Genomic DNA, 25,886 nt, shown 5'->3' on the forward strand with positions numbered 1-25,886 from the left:
TGGGCCGCAGGTAGAGAATCTGGTTCCTGAGCCAGGGTTTGTGAGGCTGGGAACAATATTTGATGGTGGTATCAGAACTGGAAATTGATGGTGTGTAGGAGTGTGACCTTTATAAATTGTTGGAATATGTTGTGGTTATAAGAAGGTTTGGTTTTCAGCACTTTGGCCAACTTGACCCATAATCTGTGTATGGCTTGGTTACTGGATATGGGAAAGATCCTGGTGAGAGGGAAGACAGCTGGCTTCTGAGCTACCTAGGTCATGGCTCCCAGCCATTAAGAATTATGGTCTAATCACCTTTGTGTACAACATTTTTGTGGAGATGCCACTCAACTAGCTTGTACATATATAGTTTATTAAGGCCACTGTATGCAGAGCAAAGAAGAGCCACCTGAGCAGGTGTAAGCAGCATATCTGTAGATGATGTTGCACACTGATCACTGCAGCATTTATGGTAGATAGGGATGAGCGAGAATGCCAATGCCATTCTCGCGAACATTTCCTCGAACTTCCGATGGTTCCATGTACTTTGAACCAACCAAAAAATCATCGGAAGATCGAGGAAATTTTACAAGAAGGATTCACAGAGGATTCACAGGATTCCCTGGGAATCCTCCTGTCTACGATCCCAAGGGAGTAGAGGTAATTAATCGCAGAGGATTTCCAGGGCTGCATCAATCCTCCTGTTCAGCGAGAACTCGACCTCTCGGCGAATCAGAAGACCGTTCTCGCTTACATTTTCGGTAAGTAAGAAAGGCCCGATTCACCACGAGATCGAACCTAATATTCTCGCTTGCTCATCCCTAATGGTGAATAAACAGAAGAGAAGTTATCAATATGGTTAATAAAACTAGTTAACTTTTCAAGGACTTTCACACTTCACTGTTATTAATATTACATTTTTTATGAAATTATTCAGTATGCAATATGTAATATAATATTATTATAGTGTATAAACTATGGAAAAATGTTAACCTGTGCTATTACAACAAAATTTCATGGTAGTGAGGACTTTTGCCAATTGTTCATGGGAAAAGGCAGATGCTTTCATAAATCTCCCAGTACTGATTTTTTTGTCTGTTAAAAATCAATTCAGCGCTATTTTATTTTTCATGTGTAGGATTTAGGAAGAAGAAAACGCAGAGAATGCCTGCAGGATACGTCATGTAAAAGTACATCAAATCTGCTCTACTTCTTTGATGTTTAAGATTAAAAATTGAAACATATAACTGAACTTTCTTTGAAGATGGGAAAATACATGTTTCATATAGACCCAGCAAAATCTACCAAAAAAGTATTTTATTTTTATCAGTGTTAAAAACTATAAATTACTCTAAAATGTATGTTTTCTATGATGACCACACTCCCAAAAGCAGTATAATAAAAAGGAAATGAAATGCACTAAAGGCTCAAGTATGACTCTCCAGCTCTGCCTTTGTATTAAAAGAAATAAAATATTTTTGGCCATTGTAAATTGAAAAATGCAAACAAGACTTATGTTTCATAACCACAACGAATTAAAGCAAATGTGACACTTTAAAATAAATACTGACTATATATTGATTGCCATTTACAGCAAACACATTTCAGTTTCAATTTTTTCAACAAAGACAGAATGAAGGCCTGAACGTAGAGGCAAACCCTACTGAAGTCTATGGTGCCTTAACCGAGCTACTAACACCGGCATTTTTGTAACATACTTGCTTTTGTCAATACTGCACATCATGGTTTTTTCAAGTTGATCATGGTTATTTCAAGTTGAATGGTTTATTCAACTTGAAATAAACACCAATCCTTTAAAATCCTTGCTTATGAAATACCTTTAGGCTGTATCTTGTTTTGTAGAACAGCACACTGTATTCTGGCACCATATATTTTGGAGGCATAGTTATATTATACATCTGAAATAAAGCAACTAATGTCATTTTTTTTATGCTAAAAGTGAAAAGTGAAACCTTCACATTACGTGGACCCCCTCACATCCTTGTATTTCCAATTATTCCCAAAATATAGATTTTAATCATGTGTTTTATAGAAACTGGCAAGTGTCAGGATAGTATGCAAACACTTAAAAAGGCAGCAAAGAGAATGAGGTAATAGCCAAGAAAATGTCACAGTTGTATGTAAGCGGTTTGGTACACCCACAAAGTGGGAACAACAAAACAGGATTTATCTGAAAAAATATACTTTATTATTTGAGAGAAACATCAATGTTGTACAATGGCTGGACAGTATGCAAGCAGCTTGGTTAGGTTGCAATGTAAGATGAGGAAATAAGAGCTTTTAACACGAGACAAACATTAGAATGTGTCATGTAAAAGAAAATAGCCACATATATTTTTATGGGCCAGAGCACCAGAATGTAATAAACCAGGAAAGCTGGCAAGTATAATTTGTTTTAAAGTTTAATCTGCAAGGGTTGTGTAATTATGTCATTTCAAAACTGTATCTTTTTATTGAAAGTAAACTACTTCATGGTGTCAGTGGACAGGTAGATTCCGCTGTGGACTTTTGAAACTGTGGTCCCGGCACCCAATATTCTGTGGGGTCCTCACTTCTAAAAGTTTCTGCATCAGCCTGGACCTGAAGTAGTCAGCAGTTGTGTGGTTCAAGCATTGTCTATGAGCACTGCTTGCCACTGTCACTGGTCAATGAGGCTGATTCATCAAGCAAAATCGGAAGCTCGCTCGCGCATTCGTATTCGCGATCCGAAATCGTACGCCGTCGCGCAATTCAGCAACTGAAAGAGCTCGCGGCCAGAGCCGCGCATCTCCGGCAGCTTTACACTGGCGAGCTTGCATTAAAAGTCACTGTTCCCCTAAAAAATCATTCTTTCTAATGGATCTGATCCTGCTTGTGAGCTTGGCAATCAATGTGCTTTGATGTTGTGCTTGGAACCTGGACCTCCTTCCATCACCATCAGGTGTGTTACAATCAGGTGTACTACAAAGCATTCGGCTTGGCAGTGAGATGCGACTGAACGAGCGCATATGACTCCAGCCCGCGGTAAACCGGCTCGATATAACGGCGCGAAAGTACGCGCGACCAGCGAGCGCGGATTTCATTGATAAATTAGGCTCAATGTATTTAAATATAGAGTTTTACAAGCAGAACTAAGGCAAGACTAAGCCTAAGACATGTTTAGGTAAACTTTACATTTCTTGGCAGCTATAACAAAAGCAGAATATATATGTGGTGACTGGGTGAATGCTACTTTACAATGTGACTGTATGCTGTGCAAACAAAAGGCAGCTTTGCCTGTGTCAGCACAAGGTGTACACTGCAGCACATTCAAAAAAAAGAAAAGGCTTCAGCAACAAAAAATAAACTATATCTCCCCCAGAAAATGAATCATAAACTAGTAAAGCCCAACTCAACTTTTTTAACACCTAGCAGAATGCAAAACCATATGAATAAAATTGAAATAATAAATAAAACATAGCAAGGGACCACAAAGGAAGTCCTAAAAAGGCCGCCAACAAAAATTACTAGCAACTACTGGAGGAACCCTTGTTGAAAAATGGTGGTCCAACTGGATAACTCTAGCCACAGAAAACAAGGAGGACATATACTGAATGTTGCCCTTCCCACTTTCTGACCAGTTAGTAGGTAGGTTCTTGGCAAAATGCCACCTCAATACCTAGAGCCCCAATGTTAGCTTTCAAAACTACTGCAGCTACTATTCTATTCCATTTTGGATGTTTCTTGTCATGCTTGTTACAAATAAAAAAATAATTTCAGGTATTTGTAAAGGAAAATTCAACTGCAGTATGCAGTGCATTCATAGCATTTATTTATAGTTGGGAAAGGTTAAAACCCCCTGGCAAATTTTAATTTATGTCTGTGCTCTCGGCTGGTCCAAGTGACCATTTTTCTTAGATTGTAGGGGCCTGATTTATTAAAGCTCTCCAAGGCTGGAGAGGATACACTTTTATCACTGAAGATGGGTGATCCAGCAAATCTGGAATAGATTTCCTAAAACTCGTTTGCTATTTGTTAATGTAATACCAAATATTAATTGTTAATAATATTGTTTAATCCTGGGTTAAATCCCTTCCAGGTTTGCTGGATCACTCAGCTTCACTGCTAAAACTGTATCCTCTCGAGCCTTGGAGAGCTTTATTAAATCAGGCTCTCTGAATTTAAACAACAGTGGAAATCCTATAGAATTTTTTAAATGGGCTTGCAGGGCTCTGGTAATTGTACACCCTACATCATGGCTTATGTGACCTAGTGACAAATCTGGCCCTGCAGGTAGATTGGTACAAATAAAAATTCTTGGATAAAGAAAAACTGAGACACTTGGCAAGTAGGCTATGATCGCTGTGTGTACATCCTAAGATTTATTTTTTAATTTCAGTATGTCTGTCACTACAAACATGTATAAATCTACATTTATATATTGGTACGCAAGAATGTAAGTATATATATATATATATATATGACTAGATTCAAAGTCATTTTTTTTTTTTTTTCCATCAGTACATCTTTTTCTATTGGTAGAATTTAAAATAGAGCCATTTATATCTATCTGATCTTTACACATTTATTCTGTTAACAGAAGAGCTGTCTCTTGTCGTTTAGCTGGTACTTCAATTGCTTTTACACAGCATGGAAAATGGCTCCTGCTTTACCTACATCCATTTTCTGTTCTCAGTGAAACACCCAGTCACTTAACCCCCGGAACTCGACTCTATTTTCTGAAGACCGAATTACAGCACAGAACAGTGGAGTGAAAGTTTTTAAGCATAGAACATACAATTTTAGGCTAGCTATTTTACAAGTGGCTTACTTTAAAATTACACTATTTTCTCATAGGTTTAAAAAATATTTAGTCCAAATATAAGGTCTCATTGATGCATGCAGGGATAGCATTGCCTGGTACATACCTAAAAACAGCTTTCATAATATTAATAGCTGTAAACATTGTATGAACACATAGTCTGTGGAAATATAGGTATGTATTCTGCATTTAGGTCTGCTGCATTCTGGTATAATATGTTTCCCTAAATATTTTGTTGCTTACAGCTGAAAAGAAAATTGGCTTTCTGGCGCTAGGGGATGTCAAATATTACGGCTTTCCCAGAGATGTCCCAGTTTATATCATCTTTTTCTGGATACTTGCATGGCTCTCTAAAAAGGTACCCTTTAAAAGATGGAAGCAAAGATCCCACAAATTAATAATAATAATTATAATACTTAAAATACTGTTCCCGTGTCAATATTATTAATCCTAATTTCCTTTATGATTTCCAGCAAAATGTTTTGAAGGAAAAGGTAGATACACAATAACCTTTTAACACAGACTTATTTGAAACTGGTAAATTGATATATTAGGTTAGTTTATTAGCTGAATCCTATTTACAGTCATTTTTAGTAACTTGGTGTATTACTATGTTCTTTGGCAATTTAATCTGAATTCTAGGTTTAGTAAATATTGTCCAAGTACAAGACAAATGTGTATTCTTTTTTAAAAATGCTTTATCTAGGATAAAACTGTATGAAAGTTGTCACAGTAGAGAAATAGGCAAAACATACAATGTTTTCATGTTATGTTAATATACAGTATGTCGTCCCAATATACCAGGAATTTCCTTATTGTGACACAAGTAGTAACTCATAAAGTAAGGTTTTATATTTTTTGTCTGGTCTACAAAGGAAACAATATATACTGTAAATAAAAGAAAAAAGCAGGTAAAAGGTGGAAAGAAACAGAAAAAGAAGAATGAGACAGCTGATGCTGACAGTTTGTTCCAAAAAAACAAAAAAAATCAGCAGGCACACTTGAGGGAACTGGTGAGATCATCCATTTATCTAATGCCTATAATGTTTCTAAAGCAAAATAAAATAATTTGAGGTGTAGCCTGTCACCAGAGCTCAGGCGTACAAATTCAACTGACATTAACCAAATGAAACATGGCATACCCCCTTGAACTGTAAAAGAAAGACAGTAATGGTGGAGGAAGAAGGTAAAATCACTAGGGCCCTTTAACAAGAAAGACCTTCCACTCACCCTCTTTACCCCACTTATCAATGAACTGTGATAGGTAACAAAGAAGTATCTGTCCCTAAACCAATGACCTGACAGGTGAAACACATAAAAGGAACCCACCTGTGCCCATGGCCTATGCCATCAGAAATGGTCAATACTTTAGGTTTCCATGTAAGGTAGGGGGCAGCTTTTAAAGAATTTGCAAGAACCTATTTAGCCAGGTCCATATGGGCTTCCAATTAGAAATAGACAGTTTAAAAACAAAACCATATTCTATGCTCTTCTTTAGTATATACATAATACTCTTTAATAGTAGTGCAACCCAAAATCATTTTAGTTTCCATTTAATCATAATTTCCATTTTCTATACAAAGCTTTTTACATGGAAATGTATTTGCAATATTTATCTTCAATATAATTTAACAACACTTTTCTAATACCATGGACAAAATTCAAGGTTGTAAACAATTCAGTCTCAGTTGCTTCTTATGTCCAACACCCCATCTGGATATACTGTACCTGTGATTTTTTTTATGTCTCTATGTATAACAAGATACAAACTTCTTTCTAAGTAACAATACCTAAAATATATATTATTCACTGCTAAAAATAAAAAATAAATATTTCTAAAACGAGCGAGTGAACATCTTTTTAATATTGCTAAAATTGTAATAGTTCCACAATTATCAGTTCTCTGTAGGGATAAAATTGCGATTTCCCTAAAGAGAAACTGCTTAAGAGCCTGAAGAACATTAAATGAGGCAGGTCTGTCCCAAGGCAACATGAAGCCTTAATACGGTTCTCATCATAACTATGACAAACCTGTCAGACCCCTAATTTTATATGTAGAACTTTGAAATATTAGCCATTGAAAATCTGGGTCACTGATAATCTAATTGGAATTGCACATCACAAGACCACATTTCAGAGATTCTGTGGAAGAAACTGTTATAAGTGGGTGTCTGACCATGATCTTAGAATAAGCTGTATTCCTACAATGTAGGAATTGTCTGTTTCTTTTAATTGCAGATACTTTGTTTGAAACCATCAAGATAATTATAAACAATTAAACAACTGTGTAATCAGTTTAAAAAGTCACATATATTTGATAAATGTGTTACCAGCCTTCAGATGTAGTAGCCTAATTTTCTCTTTTTATACTTTCTGGGAGTACAGAAAAATACCTGTTGAATCTTGCACATTATGTGCTCAAATGTGTACTGGAATGCCAAAGTGTGATTCTTCCCTTCAAATATAATTAAGACAATTTTGGTTTTGTATGGAAGTGTTAGACACTTTGTCAGGTTTTCATTTCTGTTTGTGTCCTCACTAGGGAGATTCACTCTGGTTATCTGTTGACCATTGCCAATAAAATAGTAGGTGAGGAGAAACCAAAAATGTTAAAGTTATCTTGGGAGAAAAAGTTAAAGGATAATCTCTACATTGGGATACCTGTGACATCTTCCTATAGTAGGAAGTTGGTAATAATAGTGTTCTATTCTTTTGGGGAGTTTTGACGAATATATAGACAGTATTATGTCCAAATACATAGACGGCATATTTTTAAAAAGCCAATACAATGCAAATAAGGTGTGCACAGACAGAAAAGGTATTGTCCTTGAGAAATGATAACATGTTTTAGAAAGCCCTACAGATACTGCAAAATTTCCCTGGAGGAGCAGGACCTAGACAGAGGAGAAAATTTAATTTGATCACTATTAATTCTTAATACATGAGCTAAAATGGGTGGTGTCTAAGGGTGCTTCTTCAAAACCTCTCATTTGAGATCAGTTAAAGTAATTGATGATTCGCTCCTTTTACAGTTGCCCCTCGGCCACTGTCAAATTGCCTCATGCCTCCTCTACAATTTTTTCCATCAAAAATGGGACGCAACAGGGATGCTCCCTGTCCCCCTTGCTCTTCACCCTCAGTATTGAACCACTGGCGGAGAGAGTATGCTCTAATCCCAATATTCAGGGTGTTCCAGTGATAGGATCCCCCTATAAAACTTCACTATATGCAGATTATGTCCTTCTCATACTTACACAGCCCCTTACTACTCTCCCGAATTTGTGGACCGAACTAAACGCTTTTAGCATTGTTTCGGGTTATAAGGTCAATTCCTCAAAGACAGAAGCCATGCCTCTACATATACCACCCCTGCAATTCTCAGCATTATGGGATAGTTATTCCTTCATGTGGCTGTAACATTCTCTGAGTTACTTGGGAACTAAGATCACAGCTTCCTTTACCCAAATGTATGCTAATAATTTCCCCCCACTGTTTCAGGAGATATACAATTATTTGAATAAATGGAAAGGGCACTCACTGTCGCTTTTAGGACGCATTGCATCTGTGAAAATGATGCTCTTGCCCAAGCTTCTATATTTATTTGAAACTCTCCCAGTCCGGGTCCCGATTTATACTGGATGTCCATCTTTTACTTTCTCACCATATGGGATTATACTGTTTGAATTACATTTTGCTGCTATTTTTTAAATATGTTATTTGTATGATCCTTTTTGATGTACTGTTAGTTATCCGGTATACTGTACACTATGTTTATGTTTATATCTTGTCTTTTGTCTGTTTTTTCTGTTATTGTTTATGAAAATTCTTAATAAAAATCCAGTTTCCAAAAAAATAAATAAATAAATTATTGATGATTTATTGATTGCTGATTCACCTTAAAAATTGCATTAAAACTTTGATCTGTGAAGAGTCAAATAAATTGAAAATCTTGGAGGCTTATGACTTATTACATTTGTGCATTTGTATAATCATGTAGTTTATTTTGTTTTCATACAACACATTTTATTTTACCATGTGCTACTACTGCAATACCATTGACATTTTTGACTAAGGCCCATCTTTTTTTTTTTTTTTAGTAGCAGTCGGTGCACCATTACAAGGCATTTTTTCCATTCAAAAATGATACAGATATTTGCCTTACATGTCCTGCAACACAATCTAAATCCAGAAAGCAAAAGTTGAAATAGTTGATATATATAAATTTACAGTATATATACAGTTATCCAAACACAAAGGCACCTCTTTGTGCATCATCAACCCATTTGATGTCTTTCTGAAAAAATACATCACAGCTAGAATACTTGGGAGATATATCTAACCAGGGCAGCACAGTGTCTCAGGGACTAGCATTCTAGCCTTTGCAGTGCCAGGTTCAGGTCTCAGCCAGGACTTTTTCTGCATGGAGTTTGCAGGTTCTCCCTGTGTTTGCGAGGTTTTCCTCCGGGTACTGCGTATTCCTCCCACATCCCAAAAACATGAAGTTAGATTATTTGGCTTCACCCAAAATGGACCTTAGACTGCATTAAGACATATGACTGAGGTAGGGACATTAGATTGTGAGCCCCTTCGAAGGACAGCTAGTGACATGACTGTGGACTTTGTAAAGTGCTGCGTAATATGTCTGTGCTATATAAATAGTGTGTAATAATAATAATGATAACCAGGCCAACATACACAATTTCCCTGGATATGCTTCGCTAGTAACAAGTAACAAGTATCTGGCCCCTCTTCATTTTTTTTCTCTATCTCTCCTACCTTGAACCTCTCTCCCCTTTCTTTCCTCATAACCTTGATTTAGCCATTAATTCTTTCTAGAATCCTAGTATTGCCTGTCAAGAAAAACAAAACACTTATATTCCACATGTTTTGCCACTTTTTTTAAGGCCTATCTTTATAGGTGATATTATCCTGCATTTGACTTTACTTTTAGTCAAACACAAGTCAGCAAAATCCTGCTGACTTACATTAGGCAGCACACATGGCAATTCAAAGGCTGCGTTTGTCCTGCATTTGTTGTGCTGTTTCTGTACCTGTAACAAACCCTATTACCGTGAATTTGAACTGCAGACAAAGCAGGTAAATGCACCTATTTTACATCAAATGTTGCATCTTTCAAACAAATACAGCTGTGTGCATTCATATAGACAATGTTGTGTCTGTCCAAGAACACCAGTTGACACAAACCCTTACTAGCACAATAGCATCTCTTGAAACCATGGGCATTATTTAATAAAGCTCCCCAGGATTGGAGAAGATAGGCAGTCTGATTTATTAATGCTCTCCGGGAATGGAGCAGATAAACTATCAGGGGTAAACATGTGTTATCCAGCAAATCTAGTTAGCTCATGTTGATGCCCTTTAAATGGCTCTAAAATAAAACCAATACACCAGATACAATACCTAAAATATATATTATTCACTGCTAAATATAAAAAAAAAATTAGTTTAGTCTATTTTCTCCAGTCTTGGAGATCTTTAACAAATCAAACCCAATATTTGCGCATGTTGCTTGCCTCTACTTCTATTTAAATCATCCGCTTTGTTTTAAAGATATGGCTGTGCAACATTGGGGAAGATGACATTACTTGCCTAATCAAATGCTATGAATATTTGCTTGTACCCATTTCCCATTTTCAATAAAAAAACACTGACATTGAAACAAAGGGCAGACCACGTCCCTAGGCTGCTCTTTCAATAGATCTAGGCTTTGGGCTTTGACTGTACCACAAAATGAATGTAACGTTTAGGTCAGCTTTAATAGGCCAGCAAAGAGTAACATGTAATGGAACAGAAGTTTGCAATGTGCTTATAATGTACCTTTAGTTATGTAAAGCACCGTGTAATTAATCAATGAAGAGTTTTAGGAAAGCACTTACGTTCAACAAAGTAGGAACTGGCATCAATCTTCCAGACTATCTGACCCCTGTGAGAACCATTCACTCCACGATTCTTGTAATCCAAGAAGTTTTCAGACAGCACTTCATCTGCAAACAAAATTCAAAATGTTCATTACAAACACAAAGTAGTTAAAACAGTAAAGTATAGCTAAGCCTAAGCTACGTACACACTTCCAATAATTATCGTTGGTAAACGAACGACGAACGATCCTGCACGCTATCGGCGAACGATCGTATAGCATCGATCCTGTACATGCAGATAACGACTCGTTGGTTACTTTTTTTACGAATCGATCGTTCGTCGTTCGTTCGTCGTTCATTTCCAATGATAAAAATTGGAAGTGTGTACGCAGCTTAAGACCACGAATGTAATATACTGCAGATTACCAGTCCTTAGACTGTGCGTAGACTGTGTGGGTGGTGGCTGTGTTTGTTTTCTTTTTTTCAGATGTGCCTTATGGATTTTTCTGAAATCCATTGTCCGAGTAACATGTGTTACAACTAGTAACAACTAGAATAAAATCTTTGTATTTCAAAATAGGAGAGCAGCCTAGGTTGAAAATGCTATACCTATAGTACAAAAAGCTAGGATTGTCATCCTTAGTCAGGGTGTGTTAAATCAAACTTAAAAAAAATGAAACTGCCTATTATTATATTAATTATTATTATTAATATTATTATTAATAATAATAAACAAGATTTATATAGCGCTCCAACATATTACGCGGTGCTGAACATTAAATAGGGGTTGCAAATGACAGACGAATACAGACAATGATGCAGGAGGAGAGGACTCTGCCCCGAAGAGCTTACAATCAAGGGGTGGGAGAATTTACACACAATAGGCCTATTCACCACATACAGTGATTGGTTAGCCGTATCTCTTGAAAACATATCTAAAGCTAGTAATTGCGGGCTCACTTTTTTTGATGATCATCCTAAACATAGACTCTGGGGTGCTTCTGGTGGCTGGATTCATTCTTTTCCTACCATTTTGTTTCCTACATTTGTCAGACACCCCTTTTCCTTTTCCATTTGTAAGTTTTTTGCTCTACATGTTCAAAGAACAGCATGCATCACTTTCAAATGAACCGGCTACCCTACCCAAAGCATGCCAACCCTATGTACATGTCTTTTTAAAACAAGAATAACACAGGCTTTTAAAAACAACCCTTTACTTTGGACTACAAAAATAAAGTACTTTGCTGTTTCTATACAAGTCCAAGCAAATGTCCGAATACACAGTTGAAATACATATGTGTATCATTTGTGTGTGAAACCCCCAGTGCCATGTTATTAAGTGCTGAGATTATTGTTTGGTGTAAAGTACCTAGTTGCACGCTGGCTACTTTTGTCAATTTTGCTTTATCTGGATACCCTAACGACTTTTTATGGGGCAGTGGATACAGACTGCAGTTTATGTATTCCTGTGTCATCTTTCATCTTATTGGGTAATCAGCAGTGTGATTATGCTAAATCATTTTCCTAATGCTCAAAATGGAAAAAGGGCCAGTACTTGCAGCTTGGAATGGCTGCTTGGATCCCAAGACTGGTTAAAAAAATGAAATATTCAAAATGTGAATTTACATTGCCACATACTGTACATGTTTAAGGCAGGTTCAGATCTGCCTTGGGATTGAACAATCTGACGCAGCTCCCGTTCAATCCTAGACAAGTCACTTGCACAGCATTGCTGGGGGTTAAAATTTTGTACAAGTGCCTATTTTTGATTAAAGCTGTATTTATACTGCCCAGTAAAACTGAACTTGTCATTAATCATTTTATTAGAATATCACTTTGAAGATAATTTTTATACAGTAATCCTGGAATTAAAGAAACATATACAAATAGGGATGCTTTTTCAAAAAAAATCTATACCTGTAAATAAAACAATTGCATAGCTTTGCATATTTAGTTTGGGATTGTATACTTGCATTTATACTGGATGTTGATTTGATTTCTTTTGAACTAAAATAAATCCATCTGCTAGATCTATAACTGATCATACTTTAGGTCCTCCAGAAATGGCTATATGTACAATATATATATATATATATATATATTCTTCTGTTGATTATTTTAGTCACATGTCAAGCATATCTTATAAAATGGCCCATGTTCACATTACTATATGATGCAAACACTAAAATACTTTTATTAATTAAATGCTCCTTTTATTATTCTACTTGAATTAGCCATTAAGCCGAACTAAGTACTTCATGAAAGCAAGGCTGTTTCATAATTCCTATAGTTCATTGTTATTGTTTTGTTTTTGTTTTGTGATGATTCTATTTGTTTCAAGTCTCACTTGATTAACTTTCCTTTCGGCTTAATAGAAGTGAATTAAATAATTCAGAGTTTGTTTCGCTGCAGTTACACAGTTATTGGATTGAAAAGTCATGTTTTTGTGTCCTCGACTGAACTCATTAGCTTGAAATAAGTTTAATTCAATGAAAAGATTGCTAAAAATGTGACCATTTCAAACAGACACAATGAAACTGGAGGGTCTCTAAATATAACTCAGAATCTTACCTCAGTAAAGGTTTAGGTTAAAAAGCAGTTACAAAGGACCCTCATTAACAACTTAAAGTAACTGAACTTTCACAAAACATATGGGGCCTGATTTATTAAAGCTCTCCAAGGCCGGAGAGGATACACTTTCATTAGTGCGGCTGGGTGATTCAGTAAACCTGAAATGGATTTGGTACAGGATTTAAAAGATTAGCTAGCAAATAGCTAATGATTTGTTTAAATCCATTCTAGGTTTGCTGGATCACCAAGCTTTTCTGATAAAAGTGTATCCTCTCCAGCTTTAGAGAGCTTTAATAAATCAGGCCCATTACACTTTGATTTGTCCTTGCGGCCCATGAAAAAAATGTAATTATGAAGTGGTACCTTTGTTTGAGAGATGACGTCTCCAGCACTTTTAGCCTGACTATACATTGGCATCCAACTTTGTTTTTAAACAGCTGTTTCTGGCCCCTGCTAAAGAGCTTTGGTGCTGCTTGGACATGGGAAAACCAGCATTGATATGAATAAGCAACCTATCACTCAGGAACAGACTTTTTATTGCACAGCAGATTGTGTTTAGAGACAGGATGCTCAAGTCAGTATTTCTGGATAACACTGTATATACTCAAATATAAAACACGTTTATTATTTTTACCTTCAAATATAGAAAATGCTTTGACTCAAGTATATACCTAGGGCACAGAATACAGCTGTCACTGCTACCTAAAATAGTAATCAATAGAAATGTCTATAAATAAATGCATTCATTGTATGTTATTTTTAAAACATTTTTTTAAAGTGGAAACATTAAAATCAGATGGATTGTCTGTACCCCCCTTCTGTTTTGCAGGTTAAAGTATTTTGTACTTTCGAGTTGGTTATGATGGGTCACTCCTAAACAAGCTTTTGTGCAGATATCACCACTGACCAAACAGTCAATGTAAAGCAAACATTTGACTGGTCTCCTATATATATTATTTCTTTACTAAACAATATAAATGGACACAACCCTAATATCTGTAAGGGGGAACTTCAACACTGAGGGCCAAACAAAGGGAGTACTACTCTGACAACCGGAGCAAAAAGTGTATACAGTAAATGAACAGAAGAGTAGGTAGGAACGTCTCTAGCTAACCCTAGCTCTAAATTTATGATTCTTTAGCATTAACACTTACCAATTAAGTACATGCCAATCCAGTCCCCAGCATCCACTTCCTCTTTAATATCCCAGTAGATAACCAGGTCCTGGGAGTGTCCTATAGCATAATAGGAGCTGCTGACCATCAATGTTGACCGACTATCTGAAGTGACAAGGTCGGTGTCACTGGTAGAGCGTGGTATAGTTACTCCTTCATTCCTGATGTCCATGTTATGAAACTGGTCAGGATTGTAGCTGTACCTTAGAGGTTCTTTGCACCGGCGCCTGTTTTGAGAGTTCCTCGAAGGAGAAGCCATGGCAGCCAGGCCGAGGAACCTATTTTGGTACAAATTCTGGAAGAAAAAAAAAAAAATTATGGATAAAACATATATAATGAAGCAAAAAATAAATAAAAATAATGCACAAAATGTACACTTGTAATTATTCATTTATCAAATTATCCATTCCCTCTCTCATGGCACCTAACATTAATGGTAATATTTCTTTAAATCATTAACGTTCCTAATGTGTTAAAAACAGACTAGGGAACAGTAAGAAATGTCTAAATAGACCTTATCCTTTTAGACAAATCATTTAGGCTGAATTTAGGCTTCATTTTTTCTTATTAAGAATATTGACCAAAGCTATCCTATTTGCTAGTAGGGAATGTGCATGTAGATCAATTGATTTATAATATATCTACAACCACTAATCCAAAATACAAACAGCTGTCTCAGGTTTATTAGAAATATTCAGTGTTGTAAATGATTGGTTTTATACAGTAAAGATTTGGCACAATTATTCTCTCTTTTCTTCTCTCTTATATGGTAAGTAGGATAGAATTTTAAGAACTATAATAAAAATGTTAATTCCTGACATTTATTAATGGCCAGCTCCTGACTAATCTGCCTTTGGATTTTCCTTGATTTTCCACAATTTTGGTTGTCCATTACAAACGTCAGTCTAGATTTCTGACCATGATCCTGCTTGCTTATGATTTAGTGTGTTCCTGCTTGAATGTTACTGATAATGACCTGTGACCATCTTCCTGGATGTATAGTAAACGCTTACATATCCACCAAATTTTCAAGTTCAAGTAAAACAGAGAAGAAAACTGTAACTCATAATAATCACCACTTGCCAAAAAAACCTGCTTTCTCGTTGTTCTTTATAAATACCTATTTGGGGTTGCCATCTATCCCTATAAGTAAACTTGAGTGATAAGAATCTAATACCCATCCACTATTGGATCTCTCTATTAGTATCTATAACTCATAATAATTATTTTATTGTCTTATGCCCTGTGGTATCTTTTATCTGCCTCAGATTTAAACTAATTTAGGGTTAAGTGAAAAATGTCCTCTGCTGCTGGTTCTCACCACACTGCAAGGATTAAATGCTATACAGAATGCATCAAGAGCAGCCACCGACCTGTGAAGAGCTACATAATTAGATGTGCACTAGACAACAACCTATACACAAAGTGGTTCTAGAACTGAACCATTTCAAGAACCACTAAGTTTGGGAGCCAGACTGCAAAGCACTGGGTTTTGTAGTGCACTACATAAGGAAAAAGGGTCAGGTTCAGTTTGTGGTGCACTGGGGTGTGTTGGAAGTTTTTATGATGATTTTATGAAAATGATTTAACACAACACATGTTATTACATATGCATATTGCTTAGATGGTCACCAACAATTTCCCTCTTATGGCTAGAATGCAAGTCCTTTTATAATTGCTTTCTTTACCAGATGGCATATTTATAAAGTAGTGAATATAGCATTCACAATAAATTCACTGCAGGTAAACAACTTTATTTTATTAAACATAGGACAGTATAAATTTTTCCCCTGTGAATTTAAATCTCTCTACACTTCTCATTTTAGTTTCTATTAAAACAATTACTCGTTCTGCCTCTTGGTGGCCAATTTTAAAAGTATGCAGCTGTCTGTAAACGAAAACTAGAAATGAATCTGGATTGGTTTGACTGGAACAATTTATAAATAGAGCCCATAAACCAGTTAGATACACCTCAAGTAAAAGTTTAAGATTCTTTTTCTTCCTTTTGTTGTTTTTGCACCTTTCATATTTTACATTGTGCATAAATTAAATAACAACCTGTTCTTCCAAAATAATTTAAAACTATTTCTGACCTAAATAGTCTACGAATATACACACAGCCATTTATTTCCTGAGTTTATGTAGGTAAAGGAAGTACTTAATCACCAGTGTCCACCACCAATAAATAAACAGTGTAATATGTTGTATGATAATACATTGTAAGACAACTGACAATAAAAAGAATTAACAACTAAGAGTTAGAAAACAGCTGCTGGGTGAAAAGGTATAAATATGACATATAGTATATTAATACAAAAGAGACAAGTCTGTGTATAACTATAAATATATTTCAGAAGAAAATGGATTTGTTCTGACATCTAGAGAATTGTATGACACTGCCGATTAGGCTCTACTAATGACATATCAAAATACTTTGTAACAATATGGAAGAAAATGTGAAAATTCTGAAAATGATACATGTATATGAATGCAAAAAGTTGGATGATTGTTTACTATACAGCCCTGGTCTTCAATAATGATTTGTGATTGTCTTTTTGTATTTTTCATTAAGCAGTAGTTCAGTCTTTTTGTAGAATGTTGTAAGTTCTGTAAGAGCACCGGTTGCAAAAGACCAGCAAAATATGTTAAAATTAGCTAAATAAAGTAGACTATATGTTGGAAAGAAGTGGAAACTATACTATAAATGTAAACCGCTTTATTAAGTACACCTATCTAGTGGTAAGCAGGGTCTTCCTTTGCCTATAAAATAGTCTGAAATATTGCCAGTATGGATTTAACATTGCTGAAAAACAATGAATTGAACAAGAATGACGTCTTGGTAATTGAACCCTGACCCAGGGCCTCTACTGACTTGGCTACCCAGCACTGCTCACCTCAGACTGCCCTCCCGCCCTCTCTGCCTCCCTACCCACTGCCCACTGTTACATGGAACCTTCTCACACAGAAAGACATCTCCAGCATCCCTATAGACATAGCAGCTGGGCTGCTAGTAAACAGCAGGGAGGGCCTTTGCGATCGACTGTTAGATTGCAATTGAGGTTTTGGGCACCCCTGATCAAAACAGTTTACTGAGCTTCTGTTTGCCCGGTATAGCCGTAGACTGAAAAAAGTCAAATCTGTTATGATCTACTGCTGCTTTATCCCATCCTACTGAGGGTTCCACAATCTGTACCTTCAGAAATGCTCTTCCACCCATGCCTGACAATAAAAACTGTATTTTGAGCAGTTGTAGACTTTCCTTCCTGTCCATTCTTCCTTGACTGCTGACCAATTTTTATCCATAAAACCATCTCTCATTGAATGTCACTTTGACCTAGCAACTACCCTAGCCTAACTGGACCATTTCCCTATTTCTTACATGCTAGGTGGCCGTCAAATGACTTGGCTCTATGAATTCACAAACAGGTGTACCTAACCAAGTGTCAAAAATTACCACATACCAATACCATACCAATACCAATATATGTATGTGCACACATTTTTTTTTTACGTATTTTTAACAGGCCTATACCAGAAAATGTTTAGAGATGGGCAAAATATAAATGTTTCCCTTTAGGCACAGCAAATCTTTTTAAAGCTGGTACTTTAAAATATATCTTCTGCTTGCAATATCCCTTTGAGCCCACAAGGTACATAAATTTTAAGGCTATCTATAGTGTATAAACATGCGTAACATGTGTATACAGTATAATAAAAAAAATGAACATACCTGCACATCTTATAAATAAATAGTAAAACAGCTGGTTTATACTGTGCCCTACATAGAAATATCAGATATTCAGGACAGATTTCACCATAGGCATACATGTATACATTGCTAAAATGTTTTTATTCTTTTTCAGTTGAAAATGAAGGAAAGGGAAGCACTAGTGGGAAAAGGAACTGCCTGATATGAAAAAAATAAGCTCTTTAAGTGTGACAGGGAATGCTGATAATTTATAGCTAAGCATCTGAACAAAGGTCTTTCCCTCAAGAAAATATATTCTGTACAGAGCACAGCTAGACATGATGGCTGCTCCACTGTCACATCCCTCGCCCTACATACAGTATATCATAGCTGCCTCTATTTGCTAGGAAAATAGCATTCCTGGCTTTTATATTGCCCGTATTTTACAGATAAAAGGCTTAAAATATGTTTTGTAAATTGCATTTCAAAGAAAATGTTTGATCCCAAGAAGGTGATATATACTGCAATTCTATCATTCTGGAACATTTTATTACTTTTGAGAAGGAACATGGCGCAATATCAAACAAAGCTAAATGACTTGCTTTGCATAAGAATATAATTTATGTACCATCATCTCTAATATGGTTAGCCACTGAGCATGGCTGGATTGTGAACGGAACATTTTTAGCCAGAAGGGTATAATTACACCAGTATCTATTTACAATATTGATTTGCAGTTTTGCTGACTGGTCAACGCTGCATCATCTATAGTATATGCAAAATGCAACCAATCCCCTAGTCTTCTGATACAGCAGTGCTGATAATCACGTATAAACCTATAGGTTTTTTTTATGGGATTATTGGCATTTTAAAAAGATATAATCTTTTAGGTGATTTTTTAGGAAAAAGTTCTGTATAGATGTTGTGTCGAACTATAAAAGAAGACAACAATTCTTAAAACATGGTGCTCAGAGTTCAGCTTTAAATAGGCAAGGCAATAAAGGGATGTTAAAAAATAATAAGGAATGCCTCATGACAATAATATTTGACTTAGAAAAAATGCTTTGTGAATTTTTAATTTGCATGAATAGTCTAAAGCTAGGTACACACGTGCAATGATTGTCGTTAGAAAACGAACAACTGTCAGATCAACAATTATGCACGATTATTTTGAATGATCGTATTGTGCACAATTCTGTACATGCTGTAACGATACGATCGTTCAAATATAATACACCAAAAATGTATGTATCATTTGAACGATGCAGGGAGTGACATGTAAAGGAGAAAGTGTACTGCAGAACAATCCACGATCACTGAACGACCGTACGCACAATAGATTGCAAACAGTCATTGCCCAATCAGATCCGCTGGGACGGTCGTTTGTTTCCAGTGACATTCCTCGTTCATCAGTGTCGTTGTGCACTTTTTTTGTTAATGATTATCGGACGAACGGTTGTTAGTCATTCATTTCCAACAATAGTTTTTGCACATGTGTACGCACCATAATGCAAATCTATCTAGATGACTAGCAGACAGAATTATGCAATTATGAGTCATGAATTGTATGGTTCTCTGCACACTGGACAAATATTTATGTAGAAGTACAGTGGATATATATACAGTCTGCAGTTGACAAACTAGTTGGTAAACCATATCCTCTCTAACTATTTATGAACTATTTGTGTGCCAAAATCCCTTAAGCACACATAGGAACTGAATGTATGCAAATGCTTGTTGTGTGTCTCTTTGAACACTATATTTTACAGCACAGCAATAGCAGTGAGCAAGACTTATACCTCAAGAATGATGCAGTCAGGGATCAGAGAAATGTAACATTGTAGGACAAAAAGCTTTTTGTTTGTAACATACCATTTAGTGCTATGTGCAGTCATTATGTGGCATGTGTGTACCAGTGCTTCTTTTGTCATGCTTGGTAAGATATTGTAGACAATCATGCACAGCTTTTGCGATGCATAAGTTAGGGAAAACACAAAAAGTGATTTTTTTTATCATATGCTCCTAGAAGAGGCCAGCCCAGTTCTGTCACAAATACCTGTGATCATAAATAGGAAGGAACATTTAAATGGCTTTTTACCTGGATTTCTTTTTTTTATTTTGAAAAAGTTATCAGGCAGTGTAACATCCTACAAAAGGAATAGTGAGATTTAATTCTTCATTTGACAGTCAGGCAGGAATCAGGGATTCATGATGACAAAGGGTATTCCATCTTACCAGAATTAAATATCAGTTTTGGTTAAATTGACCATTGGGTGAGAGCTGTAGTCACAAAGGAACACTAGGAAACAGCTACGTATAGATATTCTTAGAAATTGCTCAGTAAATAATATAATATTCTCATGCAACACATAAAACTCCAGTGAAATTTTTTAATATGATTAAAATGGTAATATAATCTATAATGAAATTGATAATAATATATAATGAAATGGTAAGTAGTAGGTAAGAAAGGAATGTGATTGGTTAAGACTGCTTTGCAAGATAAGACATATGTGTGGGTTGCAATGTCCCTGAACATGATCACCCTGGTCCCAAAATTTAATAAGGATCCCATCTTAGGTATGGCATCACTTTTTGGGGAATGACTTACTGCATGTGTAACTATGCTTACCCTGTGTTCTTGATTCCCAGGAACCTCCCAGGAGCTTTTGTTTAGCATTTTGTTATGTGAGATAATAAAGGGCTGCTATGGCCAGTAGGTATAGTTTGTCAATTACCAAGACTGGTGGAAGCAAAAGTTTCTTTTGATTGACATAGCAGTTGACCTAAATCTGATATGAATGGCAATGCAGGCCATCTGAACTACTTCTAATCAAGAGTTTTATTCTATAGGGATACAGTTACACTGTGAAGTAAGAGTCAGTCAAAGAAAAACAGTATGACACTTGTTTTTTACTAATTTTTGGGTGGTGATTCCAGGACCCCAGTTTTTTGCTACTACATCCAGTTGTTAGGATACAGGGTACCCTCTATTTTTGTCAAAAAAATACAAATTTTACATGACAATGGCTTTGAATGATAACCAAGCATTCTTTTCGACTTCTGACATTGTCCTTCTGAAATGTTCTTCTTTGATGAGCTGCAGAATCTCTGGGCCATCAAACACACCGGCCTTTTTTTTTCAAATGACAGGCTAGGAAATGCCAAAATGAGGTACTTGTAGTCTCCTTCAGTTGGCAAAGCTTTAACGAACTGCTTCATCAGACCCAGTTTCATGTGCAGAGGCAGGAATATAATATTCTTTCTATCAACAAGTGGCTTATGTAGAATGTTTGGTTTTAGGGCAGATCTTGAAGACCAATTCCTTTCCACTCAATGCTTCTCACAAGCTCCCACATGCACAGATAACAGAGATACTTGGTGTCCCCGCGTTGATGACCAAGAAGGAAGCATACCATTTTAATCTCCCCAGCGGTAACCCCGAATGTGGTTTGGGGTAAAAAAAAAGATGCTGGTAACCCCAAGTAACACTCAAGTTAAAACAATGTAAAACAATAGTAAATAGAGCCTTACCTGGTCCTCCGGCATCCTTCTTTGCAATCCCTGTCCTCTCGCATCCTCCGGCCAGCGTCCTCCGCATCTGATGAGTCACCTGGGAGTTCTTGATGACTTTGGGGTGTGGCGGGAATTTCACATCTATTTGTATTGCATTCAATACAAAACAACTGTATTGAATGCAATACAATGGATTTATATGTCTAAAAGCAGTACATTGTCTTTCATGAAAATTTATTTTACAGTATATTATAATAGCTTGGGTACAATATTTAAAAAAAAAATAAAAATTTAAAAACATTTTTTTTTTAAATGTATTTATTTTTTTAGACATGATTTTGTGTTTCAAACATTTTTACACATAATATTAAATTATACTGTAAAATAAATTTTCATGAAAAACAATGTACTGCTTTTAGACATAAGTCTGGACAGAAATGAACAGCACAGGAGCTAAAAAGGTCAACACAGATGACCCAATTGTGTTGGTGATATTGCAACAACTCAATGACTCTCTTTATTTCTGTATATTCTTCACAAAGAGAAACTGAATGGCCAGTTGGGACTGACCCAAATATATTGCCATTGTGATGGAGGACACACTTTAGGCTTCGCTTTGAGCTATTGATAAATAGTTGCCATTCGGTTGGATTATAAATTGGAATTCCCAATTCCTTCATTAAACCAGGTATGTTATGGCAATACACAAAGCCACTGTCACTTCTAAAGTACTGCAGAAATGCAATTTCTCTAGTTCAAAAGTACAATACCTTTGTTCTCTTTTCAAGTAAGTTTTTCTCACGCAGTCTTGATGCTAGGAGTTCTGAAGCCCCAATTCTTCGATAGTCTTAAATCACGTGCTCAACTCACGCTGATCAAATCGCATATGAACAGAGTCCTCTTCAATTTCACCATAATCATGTCATTCAAGAGAGGGTAGTGTAACGAAATTCAGCACTGGGAAATCATCTGAATCACTGAAGCCACTGGGCGTATAGCCGATGGTAGACTAGGATACTCTACGTTACATTTATTTTTCTTCTTATATCGTGAAGTTTTCACTATACAAAAATAACAGTCACTGATGGCATCTTATCACGTGTTTCCTTTGTCCATATCTGTAAACCCTCGACACACTGTTTGCATACCTTATGAGGGGCCCAATCTTGATCACCAAGTTTAACTTTGAAACTTGCCAAATAGGCTTGCTCTACAAATGTGCTGATGTTCGCCCTTTGACTGGGAATGGTGAAACTGCCACAGATATAACAAAATGAATCAGGGTTATTTAGGTACTTAGGACGAGAAACAGCAGAGCCAGACATGATCTGAAGGAAAGAAAATACGTGTGTAAGTAGAAAAATAAATTTTGCTTATTCACTACGTAGAGCAGCGCACAACCTCTGACCTAAATGTTTTGCGTGTAAATGAATAGCCTATACAAATCCAAGCTACAGTAATTGCAATAATATAAGCAGTAGAGAAAAAAACTGACGTGATAGAAGAAAACTAACTGCACTTCAGAATCAGCATACCTATTTTAGTGTAAATAGGCTAAATATATAATTATTAATAAATTGAGGTCAACAAAAAATTTGTTCAAAATTGTTCCCCAGTGTAATATAAGCTTCAAAACAGCAGCTTCAAAAAATGAATTTTCTGAATGGTACAATATAACAGATGTGTCAAAATATATCATCATCTTTTTTACCAAGGGAAGACAAGTAAAGTCATATTTTAAAAAGTATAGTCATGTTTTCTAAGGTAATATTTTCAAGGTATTCCTAGTTAATTCAAGAAATATACAGTTTAGGGATTTACCGTATGATGGTACATCTAAAACATTGAAAAGACACTTTATGGTATTAAAATGGAAGTAAATTGTATCTTTCCTCCAACAATTCTACAAAATAAATACCAGTTAAAACCTTTAAAACATTATCCTATATTGTTTCTTGATTTATTATCTTTGGGGGATACATTTTATTTTAAAGAAGTACAGACACATTTTTACATCTGCTGGGCTATTGGTGTGTTAAAGGTTCCAATGATATACCTATATATTACTGTCAGATTAAATTAGGGACAATAAACAGCAATTTCCAAAACCTGGAAACACTATATTTATTTATCTATTTAGACAAGGACCATTTTCTTTTGTTACTCAAAACTATACAGTGGCAGCCTTGCCAGCAGAATCTCTAATTAAATCAAATGACTGTGTGCTGCACTAATTAAGTACCAGAGTTTAATTTGATCTCTATTCAGCAGACCTCGAAGCACTTCTCTACATAGCTGCACAGAGAGAAGGCTAAATGGAAAATGTGCCCATACAATTATACAAGATGAAGAGAAAGAAGAACAAAATACTAATTATGAGCTTCAGAGAGAAATGAAGTGACAGGTGTGGACAAATCTCAAATCCTAAGGCCTTTCTGGATACAGAGCTAATCCTCTGTATATCCTTTAGTTCCCTGACTATTTCTATTCCTATAATGACGCATTGGTTATTCACATATTCTAATAATAACACTTTTTGGTTACAGGTGTACATAGCTGCTACCTACATTCAATCAAAGACATGGATTATGACTGAATGTCATTTTTGGCTGATATATAGAAATTCATCAAAAATCAAAAATCTTGAAGTTATGTTAATTTACTTCAAATAAAGCTTTCTGATTTGTTGCCATTCTTAATAACTGCATATTTGTTTCACTTTCCACCTGATTTCAAAAATTATTTGTGACTCATAACCATTCCTAACAGTATTTAGTTGTACAATTCACTGATTGTCCAAACACAAGGTACAACGTTAATTTACAGTTTGGGCTTGATTTGTAAAGGTCGATAAAATAATCCTTTTCATTTGATTTCATCTATGTACCTGATTGTTAATGTTTGTATGATTTGTTATTTATATACACTTTTTTTGCAATTACATGTATACTAAAAATATAGTGACATGTAAATATACCCTTATTTCCAAGTAAATACTGGCAAGAATCCTCATGGTCATGGTCCACAGTTCTGTTGGCACTCTATGGTGTTATTTTTATGGTTCATTTAAACAAATTGGTGTTATTTTATTGGTTTATTTAAATATGCACTGAGATGTACCATGTAGGATATTGTCAATTTATTGTCAATTATTCAGTAACTATTACAGTAAAGGAGTTTTGACAATCAGCACACTAGGCAGCTACCGCAATTCTTCATCTTCTTAATTTTAAGTATGGATGGTTTGTTCCACTAGTAAATATAAAAAGTGATAGATTCTCAATTTTAAAATATAGGAATCTTACTGAAGTTTTAATTTCAATGTTTCCTTTAATACACCATCTTCTTCCCACAGGGTAATGCAGAGTCAGTAGGGTAACACCAGATTCAACTTGTTTTAAGGTTTCTATTCATTTTATCACAATTAGCCACCACTGTCCTATGTCATCTGCCCTGACATAAGCCACCAGTAGTTTGGGATGCGCCACCAGTAGTACACATTCAGACTTTTGGGAGGCACTGGTAAATAACCTATTACTTGATATTCCTATTTTTTATTTTTTAATACCAGCAAGCATAAATTTAAAAGCACTTTCAAAATTTTTATAAGTTACAAAATATCTCAATACATAAATATACACTATATTTTTATATGGATTGTTATTCTTATACTATAAAATACAGCAATAAACATCAAATGCCATTGAATGCTAATGGATTACTGCAATAAATGAGGATTATAGGGTTAGAACCAATCTTGCCATTAGTGATATCACTATAGTGATGGTATTATATGGATTGATTTTGTAAATGTATTTACTGGCAGGATTTTCTGTCAGGTCAATTACTGGCGAGAAATGTTTACATAGGTACAGAGGCAGAATAATACCCCACTTTAATAATAGAATGTTCAGTCAATTATGATGGGCATGTTATATTATAAATTATACCTATACTTTAAAAAAAATATGTTTTACACTGATTCATTTTAGTTTCTCTAGTTACTTAAAAACATTAGCCTATATAACACAACACCATACAATTATTTTATTATATTTACAATTATTTAGAATAGTTATACTATACGCAATGATTAAATCAATTATCATATGATCAGTATTTCAGGTTTAGCTAGGGAATGATGTTATGCATTCTGATGTTCTCCCTTAACCCCAAAGACTCACCCAATTACCATTACTTAGTAAAAAGCACAAATACAATCAGTTGTGGTACAATTGGCCTTTTGGACATTTTACTATTGTTACAAAACTTGA

At 35.5% G+C, this 25,886-nt stretch overlaps 1 protein-coding gene across 3 annotated transcripts in view; it reads right to left on the reverse strand.

The window, feature by feature from the left end:
* Window positions 1-25,886, reverse strand: part of HECW1 (HECT, C2 and WW domain containing E3 ubiquitin protein ligase 1) — a 154,752-nt gene that overhangs the window by 66,697 nt on the left and 62,169 nt on the right. For all 3 annotated transcript variants that reach the window (XM_072412159.1, XM_072412160.1, XM_072412161.1), the window contains 2 exons: window positions 14,388-14,703; window positions 10,681-10,788 (listed from right to left, as the gene is read on the reverse strand). In XM_072412159.1, the coding sequence (XP_072268260.1) occupies window positions 10,681-10,788; window positions 14,388-14,703 (424 nt within the window). The remainder of the gene's footprint in view (window positions 1-10,680; window positions 10,789-14,387; window positions 14,704-25,886) is intronic.

Source organism: Pyxicephalus adspersus, chromosome 5 (assembly GCF_032062135.1).
Source record: "Pyxicephalus adspersus chromosome 5, UCB_Pads_2.0, whole genome shotgun sequence".
NCBI lineage: Eukaryota > Metazoa > Chordata > Amphibia > Anura > Pyxicephalidae > Pyxicephalus > Pyxicephalus adspersus.